General features: G+C 34.2%; 2 protein-coding genes and 1 pseudogene across 7 annotated transcripts; 1 reads left to right on the top strand and 2 right to left on the bottom strand.

Annotated features, from left to right (window-relative positions):
• Window positions 1–1284: 1284 nt before the first annotated feature.
• Window positions 1285–3277, bottom strand: LOC142536698 (polyphenol oxidase I, chloroplastic-like; annotated as a pseudogene).
• Window positions 3278–6581: 3304 nt separating this feature from the next.
• Window positions 6582–8677, top strand: LOC142536696 (interactor of constitutive active ROPs 4-like). 6 transcript variants are annotated; one of them, XM_075641968.1, is made up of 3 exons: window positions 6582–6842; window positions 7232–7290; window positions 7373–8677. In XM_075641968.1, exons 2-3 carry the CDS (start codon window positions 7277–7279, stop codon window positions 8412–8414), a joined length of 1056 nt encoding a protein of 351 aa, XP_075498083.1. In that variant the 5' UTR covers window positions 6582–6842; window positions 7232–7276; the 3' UTR covers window positions 8415–8677. The 6 variants fall into 6 exon arrangements, with proteins under 6 accessions (XP_075498083.1, XP_075498084.1, XP_075498082.1 ...); XM_075641969.1 differs by having other exon boundaries at window positions 6582–6851; window positions 7238–7290; XM_075641967.1 differs by having other exon boundaries at window positions 6583–6842; window positions 7199–7290; window positions 7373–8676.
• A 1304-nt stretch (window positions 8678–9981) lies between these two features.
• On the bottom strand, window positions 9982–15796 carry LOC142536695 (tyrosine--tRNA ligase 1, cytoplasmic-like). Its single transcript, XM_075641964.1, has 10 exons — window positions 15641–15796; window positions 15319–15466; window positions 14318–14607; window positions 14135–14231; window positions 11897–12002; window positions 11722–11804; window positions 11484–11629; window positions 10757–10862; window positions 10573–10632; window positions 9982–10214 (listed from the first exon to the last, which is right to left on the bottom strand). The coding sequence occupies exons 1-10, from the start codon at window positions 15718–15720 to the stop codon at window positions 10194–10196; spliced, it is 1137 nt and encodes a 378-aa protein (XP_075498079.1). The 5' UTR covers window positions 15721–15796; the 3' UTR covers window positions 9982–10193.
• Window positions 15797–25188: the final 9392 nt, after the last annotated feature.

The raw sequence follows: 25188 nt of genomic DNA, 5'->3' as shown, positions 1-25188 counted from the left end.
TACAAAAATATGTTGAAGTGAAATCACCTGCATTCAAATTCGTGACATAGTCATGTTATTTTCAATATATAACTGTTGGTAAGATGGTTTCATAAGTCAATTTTGTGAGACAATTCTTTTATTTGGATCAGTCATGAAAAATATTAATTTTTATATCAACTAGCGGAGTTTGTTCGATCTTACGAATAAAGATCATAGAGACCGTCTCACAAAATAACTATTTGTTTTTTTTTAAAACATTCGTGCCATTGATTTGTTATACATACAAACTATTTTTTTCTTATTTTATCGACATGTGATATTAGAATATGGAAATGTATATATATATTTTGAGTTGGAATAAAAACAAACCATACATCTTTACATAAGCAAACAAAACTTTACCGTATGTGTCGTCAAAGAAATTTAAAATCGATTTATTTATTAATCCTAAGCTTAGCTTCAGTACTTTAAGCTTTTGGTTTAAATATTATATGAATAAATGGGATCTTGGGGTTATGGCCCTAATCCTACCAAAGAGCCAAGAACAACACGTGGGGGCAACTATCATTAAATGTTTTGGATTTGTCGAAATAAATATGATCTCCTTTACAAGACTCTTTCTACTTTTGACCCATTTTTTTTTTAATATTTCAACCACAAATTTATTAAAAATGAAATTTGTAAAGTGGGTGTGTGTAGTGTGCTCCCAATCGAATAATAAATAAAGAAACACTTAATTTGTACACTTTGCAAGAAGGAAATTTGAATAACAAATAAAGAAACACTTAATTTGCACACTTTGCCAGAAAGAAAGTTGAATATATTTCGTGTATGCTACTTATAAAGTAATATTCTTGTCCATTCAACACATGATACGTATGTGTTTGGGAGATGAATCGTGATTACTCATCCATATATCAATGTTAAATAAACAACATGTCATGTGTTGAGTGGACAAGAATACTGGACAAGAATACTGAATATGTAAATAGCATTAACAAAACCGAACATATGTATGTGGAAACTCGAAGATGACTCATGTGAAACAAAAGTATACATATATTGTAGATCTGATGTAGCAATATATATTTGGTCATGGGGAGACAAATGTGTGGTACTAAATGTAAATTTTTTTTTTTGGTTGAGGAACTAAATGTAATTTTGAGAGACACAGACATGAGAAGCTCTTGGATATGTCCATCTCTATACGGGACTCGCCTTGTTCTACTCTACAGTTTAATTGAAAAAAAAAAGCCACTTTCGAGATATTTCAACTTTAGGAAAAAGAACAGCAGACAAAAGTGATTCGAACATAATAATACAAAGTTTATTCATAGCAAAAAGATGGAGAAAACGATACGATTGATACACGCAATCAAACAAGAGCACCCCAGGGCGAATGGTGCATGCCAAGGAAGTTTTATTCATACAAACGATAACCCAAGGAACCTTCGAAAGAGGAAACCGGGACCTGATAATTAACTTGTTTTGGTAGGATTTTCAATAATTTTGATACCACCAATGGTAACTCCAGGGCCCTCGTGCCTAGGCACCAATGTCACAACAATAGAGTCATCATCTGCGAGGTCCATGTCTTCGTACAAATCCGTGAGCTTCAGCCGTATTGAAGTGGTGGCCGATGGGGTATTCGTTTTGTGTGGCACCTGTGCGTAAGTTCCAGCATAAGCGGCCTTGTCCAGCTCCCCTGGATTGTCATCTTCATCGTTCACAAATACATCGAACTTCAGGAATTTAGATGTGTCCAGTGTTATGTTTTCCAAGACCAGCAATTCGTCGGCTTTTCCTTTCTTGGTCTTGGTGACTTCGAACCTGACAACTTGTTCCAGCTTCAATGGAAACAAAGTTTCCGCTTTCGGTGCCGTGGAGGCAATTCTTGCTGATTCTAGCCTTAGAAGTTTGGGGTGGAGGCCTGTAGTCCAACCATGGAAGATCGATTCTCTCGTATTCGAATCCCATTTTCAGATTATCTATACAGTCCTTCACAGCGACGCGAACGAGCCGCGCATTCTCATCGTAGAACAGGAACGAAGTGTTGAGGTAATCGGGGTCTGTAATATTCTTGTTCGGAATTTTGACGCTAGGCAAAAAGTATTGCCAAAGAGTCCACATTCGGTCGACATTTGCGTGATGACAGTAAAATAAAGAGTCCCGTCCTGCTGAGTAGAAGTTACCCAAGTCTTCTCCGCTGGGCTCTCTCGGATCTCCGACCCAAACGTGGGCAGCGGTGTGAGAGCCGCGCTCGGATGCACCAGGACCTGGATTAACTGGAGTTCCTTCCCGATAAGCCTTGCCCATGAAATCATACGCATCAGAGTTGCTACGAACCATCTCTGTGTACATTACAGTTAGGTTGTTGGCCACAACTTGAAGAGGGTCGGTGTTCCCGGTCATGCCAAGATCTATCACAGCGGGAGGCAAATTTTTCTGGTTGCGTTTCGCGTCGTAGATAGCAGATTTAGGATCTACGAACATGGGTGGGATCGTCATGCCTTTAGGATTGTCCCAGTTCCAGAATGGTAACGCGAAAGTGGGATCATTAATCAGTTTTCCAAGGATTCTTTCGTAGAAATAAAGGTACCACCTGTGGAAAGGAAAGAACAGCCATGAATTGTGGACTTGAAGATCCAGTGTGCCTTGCCCTGGTTGATCATAAGCGCCATTGCAGTAAGCGCAGTGGATGTTAGCTTGTTGCATGAAGTTACGTGGATCGTCCGCCGGGAGACGCTTCATCCGATCGACGGCTAAATTGTACTTAAAAATGTATTCAGGAGTAACTCTATGAGCAGCTGGCCTTCTTCTCATCTGCAAAACTGGAGGGAGTTGGTAATCAATGATGCTCGCTGCTATAGGGGGGCAGCAACTGGTGTCTAGCTGCTGACCGGTATTCAAGTTGGTAGCGGTGCCACACTTGTCTAGTTGCGGTGCTTGAATGGGATTGGCCGAGGCGGCCGGAGTAGGAACAAGTTTGGCAGCGCCATAGAGGCCGCCTAAACCCATAAGCATGTTCCTTCTGTCTACCTTCCCTTCAGAAGCAGCTTCGACATTTTGGAAGGAGGGTTCTTTCTGGTTTTGGCCACCGTTTGCTGCGGCGGTGCAAGAAACTTGCAGGCGGTGGGTGCGCTTTGAACGGGTGGTGAAGTGCGATGGCTTGGGGAATATACGGCGAGAAGAGGCACGGTGGGTGTCGGAGCAGGAAGTGGAGTGGGTGCATGGAAGATGAAGAGAAGCCATGGCTTGGGATGAGGTAATGCGCTTCAGTTTCGGTTTATTTATACAACGTAGAAACGAGGATGAGAGAGGATTTGGGAAATGGGCTTCTGTCAGCTGTTTAACACTATATAATTTTATACCTTTCTTTGGGCTTCTCAAATCTTAATGATCTCATGGCCCATAAAATTCAATACTTTACACCAATCAATTATTTGAACTAGTAAAAGATTCACACGCGTTGTATGTGTTATTATTATTTTTAATTTGATCAAATAATACTAAAAAATTAATACAAAATTATTTTCAATTTAGAAGAATTGTTCGATTTGATTGTGATACTTGCCTCATAAATTTTATGGGCTTAGAAATAAATGTTATATCTAATGAAGAAAATTTCATTTTAGAAGGGTAATTATGGAATTAAATATGCTCGGTGTTCTCTAAAATAGTTATTCTAAGGGTCTTATACCTAATAATATAGTATAGAAGTATAGGTATATCACGCTCCAATGCTGGTTAATCTTATCATTCTTTTTGCAATTCTATCAACCAATTACTTCATTATATCAAATACATCTCACAACTAATGGACCAATAAATTAAAGACAGGGCCAAAAAATGGATAATTGACGAGAATCCGACCCAAATAAAGCAAGATTAATCATATACTTCTAAAAGAAGTAATGTGCACGAAGAAGAAGAAACGGAGGTGATTCAGCGATCACATTCTAGAAGACGCACCAAAGTCACATGGACGAAGGATTATATCATATGACAGAGAAAACATCTTTTCCACCAATTTTAGTCAATTATAATTTTGTTTTGCGTTGTTTTCTTTATGTCGGACAACAATTGGGTAAGAATATAATTAAGCAAAGTAAAGAGAGATTTTGGGGATTCATTTAAAAATATTCAAAACCAGAATAATCTTGGGCCTCACTCTTGCCACTAGGAAATATTGTCTCCTTTTTCAAATATTTGAAGAAATGAGTTTAATCACAATAAACAACATCAAATTGGGCGTGAATCTTGCGAAGAAAACATGGAAAAAAGACCCAAAAAAAGTTGTAAAACACGTCGAAATTGAAATCATGACCTCCAAAGTTGCTTCTTCATACAATCTTTTCTTCTTTGCTCTGCATTCGTCGAACTCAATATCATCACCTGAAAACTTTCTAAAGGAGGAAACCATGCATGCAAATGGCTTGACTGTGTTGAAGAAAAATACCTGGAACTTCTTGGATTCATGGACTACAATTACAACCCGAGTAACTCGATACGCAAGAAAATGACGATTTCTTCCACGACCACAAAATCAACGGATTTCTTGACCAAGAAACAGTGCAGCTGTTATATAGACTTCGTGCGTTGTGGGGTACAAGATATTATGATCACCTCAAATTCTAACATAGACTACGACGGTTCATGAAACATAAAAACACTCACATATCAAATATGTCATCTCGCTATGAGAGCCAGGCAACCAGGCTGGAGAGATCTCAAATTTTCATACACGAGTGAAGTCTCGCCATTGCAATGGAGAAATGGGAAAAATTTGAGCCGATTAAATTCCGATACTTGGGTCCTCTGTGCTAAAGTACGAGATTGGAGCATGGAGATGGTATTCTGTTCGATGGCCCCGGTGGTTTTATCGAACGGACGGGCTTTGATGGTATACTTGGGCGCGCTTTGATGCAGACGAGACATGGATTACTTTTCGTGAACCTCGGCCAGCGAGATTGGACTTACAGAGCGTGGCACTGCATGAATTATTAGGGTTATATTCAAATAATTAATAAAAGATAATAATGATATAATAAATATATAATAGATCAATTGCGTGATAGTTTCACGCCTAATACGAGTAAACTATGCTAATATTTATGATAAAATATAATATTTTAACATAAAAAATAGTAATTTTTAATGGATGATACAAATAAAATGTTTATCTCACAAAATTGACTCGCGAGATCGTTTCACATGAGTCTTTGTGTATAATAAATAAAACAAGCTTTTGATGTAATTTTGCTCTCATAGTTTTCTTCCTACAGTATGTACAATTTATCTTTCACATAAAATATTTTTTTGTAGTTAAGATAAAAAATAAGCACATTGGAATTCAAGTAATCTGAGATTTTTTTAACATCCTTTTAAAATAAAAAAACATATTAAAATAAATTGTTATCATAATTTTGATATGAGCTTCAATATGTTGAATATATATCAAATCTATAGTTATATGTTTGATAAGAAATTCAAATAAGGCTACTTAATTATTCAAATACAACTATATAAATAATTATTATTTTTTGTAATATAAATTGAACGATTTTAATCCATAAAATGGTATTCACTATTTTTTTTTTTGAATTAATCTGTGAGGCCCGGGGCCGAAGAGGGCGGGGGGTGATCGCCGGTGCAATCAGTTGCACGGACAATGAGCGGCTCCTGGCAGACTTCTAGGTGGAGGGAACATGAATGAACCGACCCACACGGGAATGAGAGCGATTCCGAGACTGTTCAATGTAATGGACTGTACAGTTGAAGATGGCTTAAAAGATTTGATTTGTACAGTTGAAGATGGCTTAAAAGATTTGATTTGTACTACTCATATCACGAAAGTGCATCTTCTTTTCGGTAGCTCATCACATAAGAACTCCAAAGTCTAGACTTGGAGAAATTTTGGGATGGGTGACCTCCTGGGAAGTTTCCCAGGTGCGTGTGAGTGAGGACATAAGCACGTTGGAAAGACTCGTCTTGGTACAGTGATGACAGTCGTCAAATCTGGGGCGTTACATAATCTGTGGACCATATCTGAGTTATTTCGTTTTTACGATTGAAAATTAAATTAAATTTACTTAATATCAGAACGGGTTCAAATGCAAACAATTTATCTAACAAAGTGATTGTTTATCATAAATATTTTTTAAGTTATAATATCTTTTTAATTCAAATTTTTAAAAAGTAAAAAATTATGAACTTTAAAATACCTAAAATTGAAAAAATTTGTGACTATAATTTTTTTTTTATCTTAAACATTTATATGTGAAAAGCACTTTGCCTTCTTTTTACCCGAATTCTTTATTTATTTATTTAATCTCTTTATAAAAAAAATAATCATTACTGTATCTTGTGAGACGATCTCACGAATCTTTATCTGTGAGATGGGTCAACCATACTGATATTCACAAGCAATAATTTTAGCATAAAAAGTAATATTTTTTCATGGATGATCCCGTGAGATCGTCTCACGTAAGTTTTGTGTTATTAAAATTGTGGGTTAAAAAACTATTAAAACAAATAAAAAAAATATTGGAATATAGCACTTTTAATTCAAACTTTCAAATTGAAAGGACTTTTCTCTCTCGAGCTTTGATTTGTTGTTGTTGGTTATTGCACGTACATACAGATTTACAGATTGTCTCGACTCTCGAGAAGAGCTGTCGATATATATGTCCACAAAATGCAATCCAAACGGCTACAATACATGGATAAACCCAACACATTTTCTTCTTTCCAATTCTTAATTAATGTTTGCTGCTTCTTCTTCTTTGTCTGTGGATGATTAAGGGAAGGGAGATTAAACTTTCAGAGAAAATTGAATAACTAAGTAAGCATAATCAAGGGTGAGATTTGTGTGCGTTTGTTTGTTTGTTTTAGTAATTTGTCCTGTGTTTGAAGAGTTTAATGATGTGCTTCTGCTGGTTATGTTCATGCTGTTAGAGATGATTTTTTTTTTTTTGTTACTTTCTTTTGGGTTTTGTAATCTGTTTGTTAGTTCTGTTCTGATACTGAAAAGGGCTTGTAATTTTTGCTGTAATTTTTATTAAGTTTTATACAAAAGTGAATCTTTTCGATACGAATCTTGATATTCTTTGTCTTTGAACTTGGTCCGATGAAGGGTATGTAGCGACGCTCAACAATCGGCTCAAAGGATCTCATCTTAGTTTTGTATGACCTCGTCTCATCTTCTGTTCTTTAGATCATATTCAGATTTTGCATCGCAATTATGCAGATCGAGCTTTGAGTTGCAGTGAAAATATTTTTAGTTGTCTAAAAAATGCCAAGATCAAGGTAGTTCTCAGAATCAAGATTCTCCTTCTATGCAGTGTGTTGTTGGCTTTCCACTTAGTTGATGCATAGTATCATGCAACAGGTTAACAGAAATGTCTCAGAGGCAATCGCCCCGAGGCCCACCTCATCTCAAGACTTCAAGCTCTGATACCGGGTCCCTGCATCGGCCTAGGACTGAAAAGAGTCTAAAAATTCCAGAGGGTCGATCCCCTCGTGGTGTCCAATCTGATCCGGCAAACAAAATGAAACTAGGGACACGCATTGCAGAGTTGGAATCTCAACTTGGTCAAGCACAGAATGAGCTCAAGAATCTGAAGGACCAGTTGGCTTCTGCAGAGTCTGGTAAAAAAGTGGCTCTAGATAAACCGGAGATGAAATCCAAGAAACAACAAAAGGTTCCCGAGCCAGAAGAAATTCTTAAAAAGCCCTTTGGTGACATAGAAACACAAATGCTGAAAGACATCATCAGTGCAACGATTGAAAAGCCAGAGGATGTTTGCAAGGAAACCTATGTTTTTGAAGTTGCTATGGAAACCAAGACAACTTCAGAACCTGAAAATCCTTCCTTTGATGAGTTGACTTCTAAGAATGATGAGGTGACTCTATTGAAGAACAAATTAGCTGAGAAGAGCCAAGAATTGGACATTCTTCATCAAGAAAATGAGAGCTTAAGAAATGAGCTTAATGAGAAGTCACTTAAAATATCTTCATCTCAATCTGAAAGAGATGAGCTGATATTGAGGTTGAATAAGGCTGATCAAGAACTTGAAAACACTAAAGCCAGTGCTTTTCAGATGAATGAGAAGTTAGAAGCAATCGAAAAAGCAAGGGAGGAGTTAGAAAACGAGATGAAGATGCTACGTGTGCAAACCGAGCAATGGAGAAAAGCAGCCGATGCTGCAGCGTCAGTTCTAGCAGGGGGAACCAATATAACTGGAAGAAGGATTCCCGAGAGGTGTGGATCGATGGATAAACATTATGGAAGCACGTTCCTACAAGTCGGTCATGCTGATTCTCCTGGACAGAACGAGGACGATTCTGATGATGTTTTTGGAAGTGGGAAGAGGAAAGGTTCTGGTATTAAAATCTTCGGAGAGCTGTGGAAAAAAAAGGGCCTGAAGTAGCATGGCCTCGAAACCTTGCTCATCGATGAAATTCTTGCTCAATGTTTTTGTCCATAGTTTCATTGTATTTTGGCTTCAAAGTCTTATGTTCGTCCATCTCTCTAGACAGACTTTGGCATTGATCTTAGACTGACTAAGATATCTCTCGAATTTTGTGCATTTGCCGTGACCTCTTGTACAGACACATAGCCCATGAACAACTAAGTGGATTGGCATCTGTTCTCTCTAAAAATTGAAAATTCTATCAGATTTTGCTTAAAGTATTTTCTCAAGTAATGAGTTGTGTGACTGTGTCTTACTATTAAATATCCTAGTTCCACTCGAACAAATGTTTATCGCAAACTATTTGTCTCTCCTAGTGAAAATATACAATGAAAGACATGAATAAGTAAATAAATAGCCCCTAAATTGCCAACAAAAGAATTAAATGCATGTCAAATGAGACTGAACTTAAGCCACTTGCAAAGAAGAATTAAAAGACATGTCAAAGCTTGAGTTTTTGCCCTATTTTAAAGAACTGAAAAATAATTAAATACATGTCAAAACTCGAGTTTTTCCCATAAATAAAATAAACTAGATTGGGAAGATGCATAATCCATTTTTGAAAAGAATGATTTGGTTCAACGAGAGAAGATTTTAAGAGAACACATCACTTCAATTACTCCTCAAAAGTAAAAAAAGGAAAAAAAGAATATTAAGTTAATTCACACTACGATCTACAGATCTCGTGTTTCACAAATGTATTGTATTTCATAAGCTATATAAATCATGGCAAAAAGTTTTGTGAGACGGTCTCACGGGTCGTATTTTGTGAGACTGATATCTTATTTGGGTCATCCATGAAAAATTACTACTTTTTTATGCTAAGAGTATTACTTTTTATTGTGAATATCGGTAGGGTTGACCCGTCTCACAGATAAAGATTCGTGAGACCGTCTCACAATAGACCTACTCTTATATGACTTGAATATTAGAAAACAATAATTGTCACGGGTCGTTTGGTCTAATGGCACCAAATGTCCCAAAAATGAGACACTAGTATCACGTGTTCTAAAAACGATATAGATCTCGAGTTCGAATCGCGATAAATACCCGTCACCAATATCTTATATATAAAAAAACACTAATTAAATGAATGAAACACAACGGATAAAACGTCGCAGTAGATGTAAAAAAATTGGACGGGCTCCAATATAAGAAGCCATGAGCAACGCATTATATTTGTCATATTTACAAATTTTTTGATACCTAAACGACATGGCACTTATTGTTGTTTTCTTAACAATCTACCTCTTCTGCCTTAATCTTTCTTCATCATTTGCCTTAACCCCGAGAGGTTTGATGTTGAACACTGACAGAGACTCTCCACACTCCCCTCTCCATCAAGAAAGCCTCTCAGGCTTCCAAAGGTATATGTACTTCGAAGTTCGATGAACTGTAAGTTACCTTACCTTTTTTGGGAAAACAAGGCCCAAATCAAGGTATATTTTGTGCGAAGCTACAAGTGCTGGTTTTAGTTTCGAGTCTTAAGTCTTAATACATGTTTAGTCTTAATTTGAATACTGAATAAAGGTTAGTAACAATTATTATATTACTGTTAAATACGAGTCGAGCTTGAGCTCGGTTTGAGCTTAATTTGTAATACATACACAAATTGTGGTGTGGTGGTGTGACAGTATACGGACGCAAATTCAATAGTTGAAGAAATGACAAAAATATCAAGAGTAGATGAAATTAGTGGAGCATCATGGCATTGAGATTGTTCGCTTCCATTCCACATTATCTGGTTACCTTGTAACCCTACAATTTTGGGAAAAAATGAAGAATGTGAGCACAAGCGAGGCATATTGATTCAATAATGTGGACTAACAATCACCACTATTCATTTAAAATCAAAATCCAACGTAATTAATAATGTCTCACTAATAATCCAAACCCCAAAATAAAGGTGTCAATTATATTTCACTTGTTCGACCCTCAGTTTGAGATTTTTCTTTTACTACTTAATTTATAACATATTCATATGTGTATATATAAAGGCATAATCAATATGTTTTGTATATTAGTACATAAATATTTTCTACATAAAAATTAACGAAGCCATTAATTTGTACATCAAATTCAAAGTAGAGCCAGAGCTAATAAAATAAATACATACCTTTACCCTTTTCAATAGCTCCTTGGCCTTGAGGTCGTTAATGAAATGATCACGCACTGGCTGAAAACACAAATTTCATAATTGCATGAGCGAGTGCAAATGTCAGTATGTAAAAGACAAAACCACAATTATATTTTATGTAACTTGTAAAAATGATGAGTATAACCGGTAAAACATGAATGACCTGTAGTATGCGGTTTAGCGCTTTTGATAGAGCGGGTTTTAGATCCCCCGGGTGCAGATCACCATTTTCATATTCGTCAGCTAAATCTTTGAAACTTTTGAAGGTCCTAAAACAAGACATTATTTTATGGGAGAAGTTGGAAAGGGTATATACAATGAACTTCTCTATCAAGTTGTTTAACGAATTTTAGCAAAATAAGAATCTATGCAAAATAGTTGCTAGCTTAGCTTATCGTGCAGAGTTTCTTACAGATCCTCATCCCGATACCAACCTTGTTACTCGTCACATGCAAAATTTATCGGAGAACACTATGAGTTGGAACTTGGAACACTGAGAGCCAAGTGATGCAAATACAAAATGTTATATACAAAAGAAATCTCACGAGCTACATGAATGAGAATCATCACTTGACCCCATATGAGCCACGTTTAGAATTGACACTGGCAGATCCTGAATTAAGTCTTACATCGACACGAACATCACTTTGCTGAAGTTAAAGCTAATTGTATTACCCCCATCTCATATTGTCTTTAGTGAAGAGCTCGAAATCATTTATAGAACAATATATTGAACTCTCTTAGCGACTTAAGCTAATCAATTTCATGAAGTGAACGAATGCACAATAGTTACTAGTGTAGCTAGTTATGCGGAGCCTATCTCCCTCGCCACATGGGCCAAATAGTGACTAAACAAATGGCAGATAAGTAAAAACGTAAACAAGACTCACTTGTCGCCACCATTTTCTGGTTTTCTCTCAACTGTGAACTCATTGAACCATGGAAAAACAATGTATTTGATGTACTCCATGCATGGATTCTTTTCCACCACCTTTGGAGGGCAGAATGCTTTCTTTATCTTCAAATTCACATCAGCCTGTGGATTTGTGAGTAACATGTCCATATTTGAAATAAGGTTTTTTAGAAAAAACCAAATTGCAAAAAAGAACATGGCCAACTGGAAGGTACCTCTTCGTCTTCCATGTAGATGGAAGATGATGGATCGCTCTTCGACATCTTTTCCTGTCCTTCCTGCAAACCAGGAAGCATATCTGCACATGAAAATAACCAAATGAAACAGAGCAATTAGTACTATTAAAATTGAGTGTCAAGTTAAAGTTAAAAAAATTCTACAAATACGTACGGTGAGACAATATTATAGGCTTGTTTTTTCTCTTGATGTCATCACAGTACTCCCTAGCAAGCACATTCACTTTACGTTGGTCCATGCCCAATTGGCAGATATCAGCCTATATAAACCACCAGTGTTTGGTTGGCGTTAAAGTAGAATGAAAAAATATTTTGGTCACAGTAATAAGTTACCAAAGAAACAGTACCACATGGAAAAGATCATCTACACCTATGGCACACAACCAATAGAACATTGTTAAAAAATTCATCATACACTGTCTGTTGCTTTATACTCTTGTTTAGATAGAACTGGATTTTGGGCAAAAAATTAACTAGCTCAAGGTTCACACGAGCTAACGAATGAATTTGTTGATATCTCAATTCGCTACTGGCGAAAACACTAGCATGATATTGATTTTATGTCACTCTTAAATTAAATTTGACATCTATAGAACATAACGCTTACCGATTTACCAAAAACTATAGCTAGTAGTAGCTAACTTAAATATTTTAAATTATTGATAAGTGCAAATTTTGCACTTAAATTACCCAAAGAATTGGCATGAAAGTGCGCTGATATCGAGCGGATTTACGTGTTTTCGTAGTTATTTATGTCGTTTGCAGGAATCAAACATGGACGCATAAATTGTGACCAACAAGGAATAAATTAAATGGCAAAATGGAAGAACAAAGTGAACAAGAAAGAAGAAGAAGCGCGAGCAGAAAAAAAAAAGACAGAAGTGCGCGCGCAGAGCGAAGACAGCGCCGCCAGTCGCGCACCTGCGCATAATCCTGCGCACATGCACGCGGCGCAGAACTCTACGGGCTTTTTCGTGGGCTCTAGGGATTTGGACACAAATATAAATATTGAAATCCTAGCGCAAAAAAGGGGCGAGCCGTAGTCACACACAAAAATCTAGAGAATGGGAAAAAGAGCAAGAACGAAGAGCGCATCTACCAGGGACGGAGTCGCAAATCTGATTCGATGCTTCTTTCTTTCTTCTCACTTAGTTTTCGTCTATTAGTGATGTTGAAGAACATGAATTAATTTTGTCAGTTTTTCATTCATTAACAAATTTATTAATCTCGAAGACGACGTAGCTTGGTCGAATCTTTATTTATGAATTGTTTATTTGTATATGCGAATTACTTATTTGTTTATTTATATTTTCCGAATCTTATTGTTTCAATCAGTTGATCACTAATTGGATTGTCATATTTACTTGAGAACTATTACTCGGGAGAGGAGATTTTGAATAGGACCATAAGAAAATATATCGCTAGTGTTATAGAGTTCAGGAGACATATAACTCCAATGAATCCATTAAAAGAATTATTGTTCTATTTAAATTATTTATTGTTTGACTTTTAATATGGTTATTTAAATCGACTCACCACTTGGGAAATGAATATGAATAGTTGAGAATTCTTGAGTAGTAAATATGTTGATATTATAAATGTAGATGTCAATTATAATTTAATATAATGAAGGCCAAGTGAAATTGTACCTTTAGATTTTTACTCACACTGATTTAAATCGTTTGTGTGCTTTCATTAATTTTAGTTCATAATTAACAACAAACATTCTTTTAAATTTTCTAAATAAAGTCTGATTATTCTAACTGTGGTAATTAATTTATAATTGAATTGCACTACGTGGAATCGATATATGTGCTCCACCGAGTACTAAAACTTGACATCGTATACTTGCAGGTATCAAAATAATGCAACACTTATACAACAGCTCAAGGACCACATTTCGATTGTTTTTCTCAATAGGGAAAATTATCACACCCGACAATCTTCCTCTCAATAATTACACTACTTGCAATCAATGAGAATCGAACCAGTGATCTTGACTCCGATAACAATTGTAGGACTGAGCACTTGACGCTTTTACTAAAAGCTAAAACTTATGGTAACCGTACAAGTCAAATCTTTTAAACCATATAACAATTCAAGCACCACGTTTCGATCGCTCTACCCACCAGGGAAAATTATTATACCCGACAACCTCTATGTGATTATTATTATTCTCAACCACCAATGGTAAGAAAACAAATAATCTGTAATCTTTAAAAACTTTGATGACTAAAATAATTCCTGGCGTGAAAATCAAACAATCACTTGAATTTAGGAGAGAAAAGTCTATATTTTTTTATTAAAAAAACAACTTGAAACCCAGGACTGAGAATACACATTGAGACTTGTCAGCATTAACTTATAGTAAAGCACATACATAAACAGTCACCTTGAGAAAAAAAATATCAGCACATTGCATGCATGGGTAGAATATTTGAGCCGCAGACAATTCATCTTGCTCGGAACGACCCATAATTTGACAACACCTATGTACGTCACCCAAAAGAGAGAACAAATCTGTTAATATTAATATATTCAAATATCAATTAAAATGAAAATAGAAAAAAAATACCTCACAATCCTCGGAAGCTTGTTCCTCCGAGCTATATCCATCACAAGAGGCCAGTACTCATGAGCCCTGGAGTTGATCTCTTCAGAAGACCATATAAATTCTACCTGACCACTTTCAAGATTCATTCCTACAGCTTTCCATATCTCAATCAAATATTGTCCTATAACTTGAATTTTCTTCAAGTCACCGCCCATTTTGTTGTTTAGCTGAGCAAACCAATCTGCAATCCAAATTTTCACTTTGCAGCCAGCAGAGGTCAGCTTATTGACATTAATGGCCTTCATGACTCCCTGTTCAAGGATACATTACAGAGATAGTTATAAAACAAAAATATCAATGTATATCTTTATCTCGTGTGAAAATGCACTCTGTAGTCTCTGAAAAATAATATAGACTGCTCATATATTGAATAATCATCAGAGACAGAGCAAGGAACAATATTTAAACTTGATCAATAATAGATATTCAAAATGAAAAAAGCAGAAGCATAAAATACTATGCACCTATTGGCAATTACAAAATCCAGCCTTGTCAATGCTGTGACATAAAAATGGTATTCCGGTTTCAATCATAAGATGGTAAAATAAAACTACCCTCCATCATCCTCAACAATGATGCTGTTGTTGAGATTATTAATCCCCGACAAACTCACAGGCAAGCAGAACAAAATGATTTTAACGATTTGCATGCTGGTCAGTTCAACCCACAGAAAAACACAAACAGAAAAGGATTGTGAATTTTAAAGCAGTCCAAGATATCCATACCCATTCACACAACTTGTCAATGTTCTATGCAAGAAACAACTTAATCACATCGACCTTCAAGTTCCAACCAAAAATAATATCCTAAAACCAAAATTGGATATCAGTCAAAATAAGCTCAAATAACAAAAATCACCAAATTTTAACTTACACCGAGAAACCAATTCAAGATCAGTGAGCTATCCTCTTTAGACTTGAAAAAGGGGTAACTTTTCTGAAATTTAATATAAAGTAAATGACCTGAGCGATGTGCATTCTCCCAGAGGGTTCGAACCCATCGTAGCAAATGGGATTGGGCTTGTTAGCCAACAGTCTCTCCAACTCATCCTCCTGTATGCACTCTTCACCAATGCTTCTTATTACATCGAACCTCTCCTTTACATTCATTCTACCAATAATTTCATCAAAAAATTCAAACCCACAAAATATACTCCAAAATGAAATATATTTGAAAACAATATAAATACTAAAAACAAGAAAATTATTAAATGCAGCATAAAACTTCTACAAATAACTGATTATGAAAAATCAACAGCGCGTGAAGATAGAAAGAGAGATTTACTGGGATTGAGGAGAAATAGAGAGGGATTGAAGTGATTGAGAGGGAGAAGCCTCATTACGGTGGCTATCGTCGTTCTCCATGGCTGATAATGAAGAAGTTTAGGGTTTCCGTAATATTTTAGGTGATTTTTTTTAACAAGAGATGGCGTTAGGTTTTTGAGTAGCTAAACCAATTCGAAGCTCGATTCGAAACTCGAACTTTTATTATTTTCGATTCGAACTCGATTCGAACTGAGCCTCGAGTTCGAATTCGGCTCGAGTTCGAATTCGATTCGAACTCGAATAATATATTATATATTATAATATTATATATATATATATATATACACGCGTAATAATATTTTATTTATTTTTAAATATAATGCTAAAGTTCGCGAATAGTTCGCGAACAATCGAACAATATAATTTTAGCTCGAATTCGATTCGAAAAATATTCGAACATGTTCGAGTTCGGCTCGAATTCGATAATTTCGAATTCGAACCAAATATTATTTGAACCGGCTCGAAAAGTTCGTGAACGTGTTCAGTTCGTTTACACCCCTAGTTTTGAGCTTTATTCAAACCAGTGCGTGCACGTGTCTGTTGAGTTTATTTTTATAGTTAATTAATATCATAATGATAAAAATTAATAATTCATATTTAACTAGAATTTATTATTTTAAATAGAAATCATATAATAATTTTTAAAACTAAAAAGTTGAACTCTTTTGTGAGACGATCTCACGAATCTTTATCTGTGAGACGGGTCAACCCTATCGATATTCACAATAAAAAATAATACTCTTAGTATAAAAATAAAAGTAATAATTTCTCATGAATGACCCAAATAAGATATTCGTCTCACAAAATACGACCCATGAGATCGTCTCACACAAGTTTTTGTCAAGAGATTATACTATAATTTAAATAATGAAAAAATACAAAACAAAACAATATGACATTATATTTTATCACATCCAATGTATGAATGTCACATTTACATAAATATATATGATAGATATACATCATATTAAAATGGGAGATTGATCAAGACAAGTAGAAACCATAGACAACCAACTTTGATAAACATAGTGTAATGCCCGAGAATTTTGTTATTATAATCGAAAATAATTTGTTGATAATTGAGGTGATTATAGATTGAACGGATCGGACCGGGACAGCCGAAAAGAAGAATTGATGTATGTGCGAGGATGAGCCCTCGCGCATATGCGCGACCCCGCCGGGCGCATATGCGCGAGGTAGGCAGAAGACCTCGCGCATATGCGCGACATGGACCCGCGCATGTGCGCGAGGATGGCAGAGAGTTGTGAAGAACCTCGCGCATATGCGCCGAACGAGGGCGCGCATATGCGCGATATGCCGTGATGAGGACGCGCCGAGACATAGTGTCTCGCGCATATGCGCCGAGGAGGGTCGCGCATATGCGCGAGACGTGCTGAACCAAGAATGAGCCACTTGGTCTCTACATGCATGATATATATAAACTTTCTCAATCTCATTCAGTTGGCACGAAGGAAGAAGAACGAGAAAGGTCAGGGAAAGTTCAGAAAAATCCTTACGCCTTTTTATATTTAGATTTGTGATTGTGAAAGATCCGCCCGTCACAATTTCAATTCGACTTCAGTATTGTATTCATATCGACAAGAGCTTTCAACTAGACGTAAGTTTTACTACATTTTGTTATGTTTTGAAATTATGGTGTGGAAAGAATCAGATATGATTCATATATGGTATTTCTGACATGTTAGACATCGTATAATCGAAACCGGATTGAAGAACGGATACTGTATAGAATTGTTATGATTTTCCGAGTTGATTTGATTGAGATTTGATATCAGATTTGTATTGTTATTGATTATGAGTTGCTGGGAATCGATATCTGACTGATATTGTATCGCTGGGTATATTGAGATTGTGCAGTGATGCTGTTGAAACAGCATTTGATTGAATCCTGATTATATCCGGTATTGATTTGAGTAGGGGTATTGATATTGTACTCCTCGTTATTATCATTGCCAGATTGATATTGACAGGCTTTGAATTCGAGACTTCAACAGAGTCAGATTGACAGAGAGAAATGTATAAATCAATGTTGATCCGGGATTGCACAACTCGAGTTTGATTTAACTTGAGTTTCCCAAAATCACATACTGAATTATCATTGCCTTGATATGTTGCAATGTTTGAGATTCATATGCTTAGTCTATTGATTTATAGCAGAGCATGTATTGAGTCATTGGCTGATGTGCCTAGTCATTGGCTGATGTGCCAAGTCTTCGGCTAAGTCGCCAAGACACTGGATATGTGGTTTATATCGATGTCGCTTAGGATTTGATTCATTCCTATCGCTGAGATTCGGTATATTGTAATATCCAGGAACCGGGATCCCTAGATTAGAGATGAGTCGAGTCTGAGATGATGAGTCCGGAGTTTATTTACAGCTTTATATCGATACATGTCTTTCTGATTTGATACATGCTATTGATATGTGTTTCATGCTTTTATATATGCTTTTATATGACTGCATGTTTACATTGTTTATACTGGGATTGTATTCTCACCGGAGTTATCCGGCTGTTGTTGTGTTTGTATGTGTGCATGACAACAGGTGGGACAGGATCAGGGTCACGAAGAGGATGAGAGATTCAAGATTAGCGTGGAGATCCGGACTTAGAAGTAGATCTGTTACATCACCTTACATGTAGTGAATGAACAGTAGTTTGTTGTGATTTACTTTTGTACAAGACTTGTACTTAGATCTGGATATTGATCTTGTAAATGAAATAAGATTTATTTCATATGTTCCGCACATATGTATTTAAAAAAAAAAATTAGATCCAGATTTATTAAATGATCCTAATAATGATTAAGAAGATGAATTAGGTTTGGGTCACCACACATAGGAATAGCATATCCCCATCCAAAGCGTAATATCGACAAGATGTCCAAAAAATAATGTAAACTTGTAAGAACACGAGACCTAACTATCAGGTAGAGATATAAATACAAACAATATAAATTGTAACATAAACAAATGAATATGATCATTCCTGAAGCATGACTTTAGTAAATTTTGCAACATTAGTCATTTGTGAAATAGGTTATTAACATAACACAAAACTTACTTAACAGATACGCTTAAAACTAGTATTCTGGTAACGGTTACATCTCATCTATCAGGTAGAGTAACATTTGTCCTTCCACCGCAACATATTCAAGAAAAAGGATTGAAGTCCGAATATAGTTTATTCGTAATTTTTTAGAAACAATATATGAAATATTTTAAAATATAGAATAACTTTCTTAAATATCTCTAGGACGTTTGGCTTGATTACTACAATAATTTAAGTTATATACTCTTCTGCATATTAATTAAGGCAAAAACTTGTGTGACGGGTCGTATTTTGTGATACAGATATCTTATTTGAGTACCCATGAAAAAATATTATTTTTTATGCTAAGAGTATTATTTTTATTGTGAATATCGCCTATCGGTATGGTTAACCTGTCTCACAGATAAAGATTCGTGAGACCGTCTCACAAGAGATCTACTCTATTATTAATATGTTTCAATCTATTATTCTCTTATAACATACGTCATTCAATTATCACATCTCATAACTGCCTTTTATATATATATATTATCTCTCTTATCATTCAACAAACTATGATATCATCATCGCGTATGAACTCCACATTTATGTCTCTAGTGGAGAAAATTACGTACGCATGCTTAATTATTTGAAGAACTCATTTTCAACTTCAAAGGAAAATGACATATATTTTAACCGAAAGCCCACTATAATTCTCGATATATTCAACATCCACGACATATGTATACAAAATATTACCATGAATAAAAGTTGCACAAATTAATAAATATTAAGTACCGTATTTGAATGAGTATTATATGATTTAAGTTAATCGTAAACATCGAACCCACCAGATTAACCGACAATATCACCGAATGGACCCCCAACAACAAACCCATGGGATGAGCCACTAGTATCAAACCCACCAGATGGACCAGTAGTATCAAACTCAGGAATAAACCCTAATGATGACTCATGCGAATCAAGACAAATACATATTGAAATTTTGTTGAGGATGTCGTTGTCTGACAAAAAACATATCGTATGGATATGGCCAGAAACCAAGCCCATGCATTGTAGGTGATATAATGCATACATTTATTCGCTCAAACCACTGCTTATAATCATCATCAATTTGTCTTGATCTCATATGTAGTTCACCTTGTACAACATACCTGGACTTTCGATTCCACATAAGAGTTGCATTTTTATGATATGAGTTCCCAACTGTCTTGTGATGACCTGCTCATGTGATATTTTATAGGTCCTCGTTGTCAAGTGAATGCGTTGTAATATATTGTCTTATTCCGAAACATCGCATCACACGATTGGAATAATGCATCTCTACAATCTTGAAGATAATCAAGGAAAAACACACTACCATATATTATTATCGTATAAATCAATAACTGTTTTTATATCATTATCTTTTTCGTTGTAAAAAATTTCAGTTAAACTGAAAAAAATTTAAAAAAAATACAAAGGGTAAATAAAATAAAAACCATACAAATTTTAAAAAAATTTAATTAATAATTTAATAAGTACTTCATCATTGTTCATATGATCAAAACTGTTAAGATCAAACGTTCACCACTAAGCTAAAAGTTATAGTTGTTAACTAAGGTACAACTTTGTTTTCTTATACCCGTGGCAACACAGAGTGTACATACTTTGGTGCGAATGAGTCGGGATGTTAGGCACATGAGTATTTGGAGATGTGTGTTTATCTGTTGGTATTATCACATATCCCTTATATATGATCAATCTTATAATTTTCCTATTGTCGACTTTATCCCATCAGAAACAATATTATTCTTTATGATATGGTGTCACTCTTGTATGGTCCACCTAGCCAACTAAATCAAACGATGCAAAATCATCAGTTTGACGTTCGAAAACTTCCTAGGAGTTCACCCATCCCAAAATTGCTCACATTCATGCATACTTAAATCAATAAAAATAGTCTCGCTACAACATGCTTTAGTGAACGAGTGTAACTAAACACATATTTTTACCTAATATATGAAAAAATATGATTATATATTCAAAAATGTACGCAATATATAAGTTTATATTACAACATAAATTTCAAATATTATCAAGCACCATATGGAGCAACTAGAAAAAATGTTAGGGTCACCACCGGGCACAACAAGAGTTACACTATTCTGTCCGAGTTAACACATTTAATCCTGTTTCAGACCCATATATGTCAATAATAGTAATCATGTTAAAAATAAAATAATTGATTTATTAAATAATCAAAATATTATATATTTATATATATACATGCTGGATATATACAGGTCCAGTTATGTTTGATTTTTCTATATGTGTTGCATTGCGTAACTCGTGATATAGAAACGTTAAAACTGTACTCCCCAAATGTAGGATTTAACTCGATTGATATCTTGGAGCAGTTGCAAAAACATAAGTCTGGCCGACCCTTTTTGATAATCCGAAAATATTATTCGTCCGACAATCATCAAAGTCAAACATCAACTATATTGTATGACATCTACTTCCGAGATATCATTATCAATAAATGTCGATGCATAATGATCATGTAAAACGGTCATAGACAAGTGATCTCCTTTAAAATGTGATGTTTGATGCTCAAATCCTAAAAACTCCTAAAGTCACTTCTCACCATCAATTTTCAGTCCCCAAATAACTTAAACATCTTGTAACATGATTGTTGCTTTACCAAATCTAGAATGAAATCGTCGTTAAACAATAGCAAAATAAGATAGTTATCAAATATTGCCTATATTGTAAAACACCATATAACCTCATATCATTTAAATATTACAACACACGATTGTGTATATTATTCCCAATAAATAACACTCATATAGATTATCTGAACGCTTAACTCGTACAATATCATCAACTGTTTTAGAAAAAGCTGTTGATGACATATATGTAGCTTGCAAATGTAGAATGTTGGGATCTTCTGGACATCGATTTACAGCTATCTTATAACAAATAATATAAATCATAAATTAATATGAAATAGTATTAATATTTTGAACAAATAAAAATTAAATATAATATAATAAACAAATAATTATAATATAATAAATAACAAATATAATACTAAAACAGTTTATACATATATCTATTCTATTTTATTAAGGTTGAGGACATGATAGTAAACACTTAGGAAGGATACCAACTTTTCTTCCAACTTTACCCTTATATCATATTAATATTACACTTTTGTTTTTTGTTTTTTTTTTAAATTTCAACACACACTTTTATTTTTTATTTTTTTTATTTCAACAATTCAAATATCAATTTAGCCCCTCTATAATTTGTCAAATTTCACTTTAGTCCATCGATAATGATAAAAAAGACTGTACACACACGCATTACGTGTGCAAAGTAACTAGTATATAATGAATTATCAAATTCTTTCCAATTTTCTTTCCAAAAAATAATGCTAGTTCCTTTAAATCTTACGAATGAAAACTGAAACTCGCACAAATATATTTTGCTATCGTCTGAAGGGGAAGAAAGAATGTCGAAGGAGAAGGAAACCTCTTGAATTAAGTTTGACGAGTGCATTAGTTATGCAGGACGATTGTGTCGTCATTTTGCCCGTAGCAAACGTTGCAAGGTTGCAGTGGGGATACTGCAACACCCGCCTCCTTCATCGGCGGATGCTACAATATATTTGCAGTGTCCATCAGTATCAATGGTAGAGTTTTGCTGTAATTTTGCAAAAGTCATCCATCTGCATTATTTTTGTTTTTCTTTTTAAATGATTTATAAAAAATACTCGTTTTAACATAGTAAAAGACAGAAGCATGAGCAAAAAATACAAGGAGAAAAAAAATTTATTCTTCCACGAACACAACAATACATTCCAGGACCACTCTTTCGAATCGAAATGAAGGTGGCGAAACCCATGATACAAGATAAAGTGGGGGTTTGAAGATTTTGACTGGGCGGTTGCAGCTGGACTGCTGCTGTCGTTTTCACGAATGTTGTGATTGCCGCTTCAGGGGCTAGGGGTGGTGGTTGTGTTGGCTGTGGAGGTGGGTGCGATGGCGGTTGTGCTGGCCGTGGCGGTGGCGGTGGCGTTAGCTGAGGAAGTTAAACTTTGTCCATCAGATTGAGAGTTGTGAAACTTGTTATCGACCTTGTGGTTTGACTTGGTTATGTTGTCTTAAAAATTAACTAGTGTTCTCCTGAATTATATTCTTGAAATCTAATGTCAGTTTCATGTTACACATGAAGTAATACTATTCTATATTGAATAGGTTTCTTGTGGGACGTTATCACGAATCTCTATCTGTGAGACGAGTCAACCCTACCGATATTCACAATAAAAAGTAATACTCTCAGCAAAAAAAGTAATACTTTTTCATGGATGACCCAAATAAGAGATCCGTCTCACAAAATACGACCCGTGAGACCGTCTCACACAAGTATTTCCCTTCTATATTTTAATACAACATATTCAATTGACTATCTAAATTCAAAATAAAAATACTTGGGCATATCATATTATTAATTTAACATGTATTAAAATATAGAAGGGATATTATTCCAAATGTAACATAGATCCATCCTAAAATTTAAACAATTAATACTGGTCATTTTTTTTATTTGAAAATAAAACTTTAGACACACATATATATAATACTATACGTAATAGACCTGGAATACAATGCACTCCTTTCATAAGATGTTTTGAAACCCTCTAACTATAAGGAAAAAGAAAAGTAAGATGTCCTAGCATTATCGAGATTCAATTGTATCCCATACGGAATAGATCTTTTGTGAGACGATCTCACGAATCTTTATCTGTGAGATGGGTCAAAAATACCGATATTCACAATAAAAAGTAATACTCTTAGCACAAAAAATAATATTTTTCATAAATGACCCAAATAAGATATCTGTATCACAAAATATGACATGTGAGACTGTCTCACACAAGTTTTTGTCTCCAATACTAGCATATATTTATGATTTTGAAAGGAAAGTCAGATTTATGTAATAAGAATTTATAAAAATAGCTTAATTAGAAGATATTTCTCAATCAAACAGAAAAATCTTTAATTAATAATATTGATTGTTAAGAAATATTTTCGTTCTTCTTATTTCGTAGAAAAAATCATGTTAATTTAGGTGTTTTTGTTACTAAAACTAGTATATTGGGTTATTATGATTAAATAATAATCTATTTTTTAATAAAGTCAGATTAATGTACCTTTGTTTGTTTGTTTCTTTTTTCATATTTAATATTTAATGATTCGTAAATTACAACTTAGACCTCCCTACCTTTGAACTTTGAAGGTGGCTGTTCACTGGTGCTTTCTAATAATAAACAAAATGTGAAGCATGTGTGAAGCATTATCTATTTAAATTGTATGCTAAAACTTAATTAACTAAAAAAATCACTTTTTCATTCCACACTTAAAATTCCTAACTTCCTGCTTGAATATCTATATACCTATAAAAGTGTGGATCACTCATTTGTTTTTCGATTGTGAAAAGACACAAATGTCTTCTTATTAATATGAATTCAAAAATCTATATACCTATAAAAGTGTGGATCACTCATTTGTTTTCCGATTGTGAAAAGACACAAATGTCTTCTTATTAATATGAATTCAAAAAATCATATAAGGATATATATGTAAAATTGTAACAAATGCTAATAAATTGTCATTACAACATACATTGATTCTAGTAATTTATATCATTTCAATAATAAAATGTAAATCCTATATTAATTTTATCAAATAATTGATCTTTATAAATAATTGATCTTTATACTACATTTAAATGTTTTATTCTTTTAATTTTATCTCTACATTTTTTTAATGATTTTATTATAATTTTGTAATTATGTTTTTAGTGCGATTCTATATCTATATACCTATAAAAGTGTGGATCACTCATTTGTTTTCCGATTGTGAAAAGACACAAATGTCTTCTTATTAATATGAATTCAAAAAATCATATAAGGATACATATGTAAAATTGTAACAAATGCTAATAAATTGTCATTACAACATACATTGATTGTAGTAATTTATATCATTTAAATAATAAAATGTAAATCCTATATTAATTTTATCAAATAATTGATCTTTATAAATAATTGATCTTTATACTACATTTAAATGTTTTATTCTTTTAATTTTATCTCTACATTTTTTTAATGATTTTATTATAATTTTGTAATTATGTTTTTAGTGCAATTTCTAATTAAGTAATAAATAAATTATAGTATTACAAGAAGATATATAAAAAATTTAACTATATGTCCAATAGTAGAATAACATGACAAATATAAAATAATATGATAATGTGAAGTTTAATACTAACATATTTTATGGTTTTTTAAACAAAAAATTGAAAGTAAATAGTTTAATAAATTTACTAGAAGAATTTATATCAATAATTATGAATGTCAATATGTTAATAATCTCATAAA

This window comes from Primulina tabacum, chromosome 2, assembly GCF_025594145.1.
Source record: "Primulina tabacum isolate GXHZ01 chromosome 2, ASM2559414v2, whole genome shotgun sequence".
Lineage (NCBI taxonomy): Eukaryota > Viridiplantae > Streptophyta > Magnoliopsida > Lamiales > Gesneriaceae > Primulina > Primulina tabacum.
Note: the sequence above shows the minus strand (reverse complement) of the source record. Positions and strands in the feature narration are given on the sequence as shown.

Bases quoted from the DNA above. Each gene is read 5' to 3' on its own strand.
- LOC142536695 (XM_075641964.1), bottom strand. From the start codon at position 15,720: ATGGAGAACGACGATAGCCACCGTAATGAGGCTTCTCCCTCTCAATCA. The intron at 14,232-14,317 runs GTATTTTTTTTC...TGACGTACATAG, and splicing joins AAGCTTCCGAGGATTGTGAG to GTGTTGTCAAATTATGGGTC. The intron at 10,633-10,756 runs GTCATTCATGTT...TTGTGTTTTCAG, and splicing joins CGCTAAACCGCATACTACAG to CCAGTGCGTGATCATTTCAT.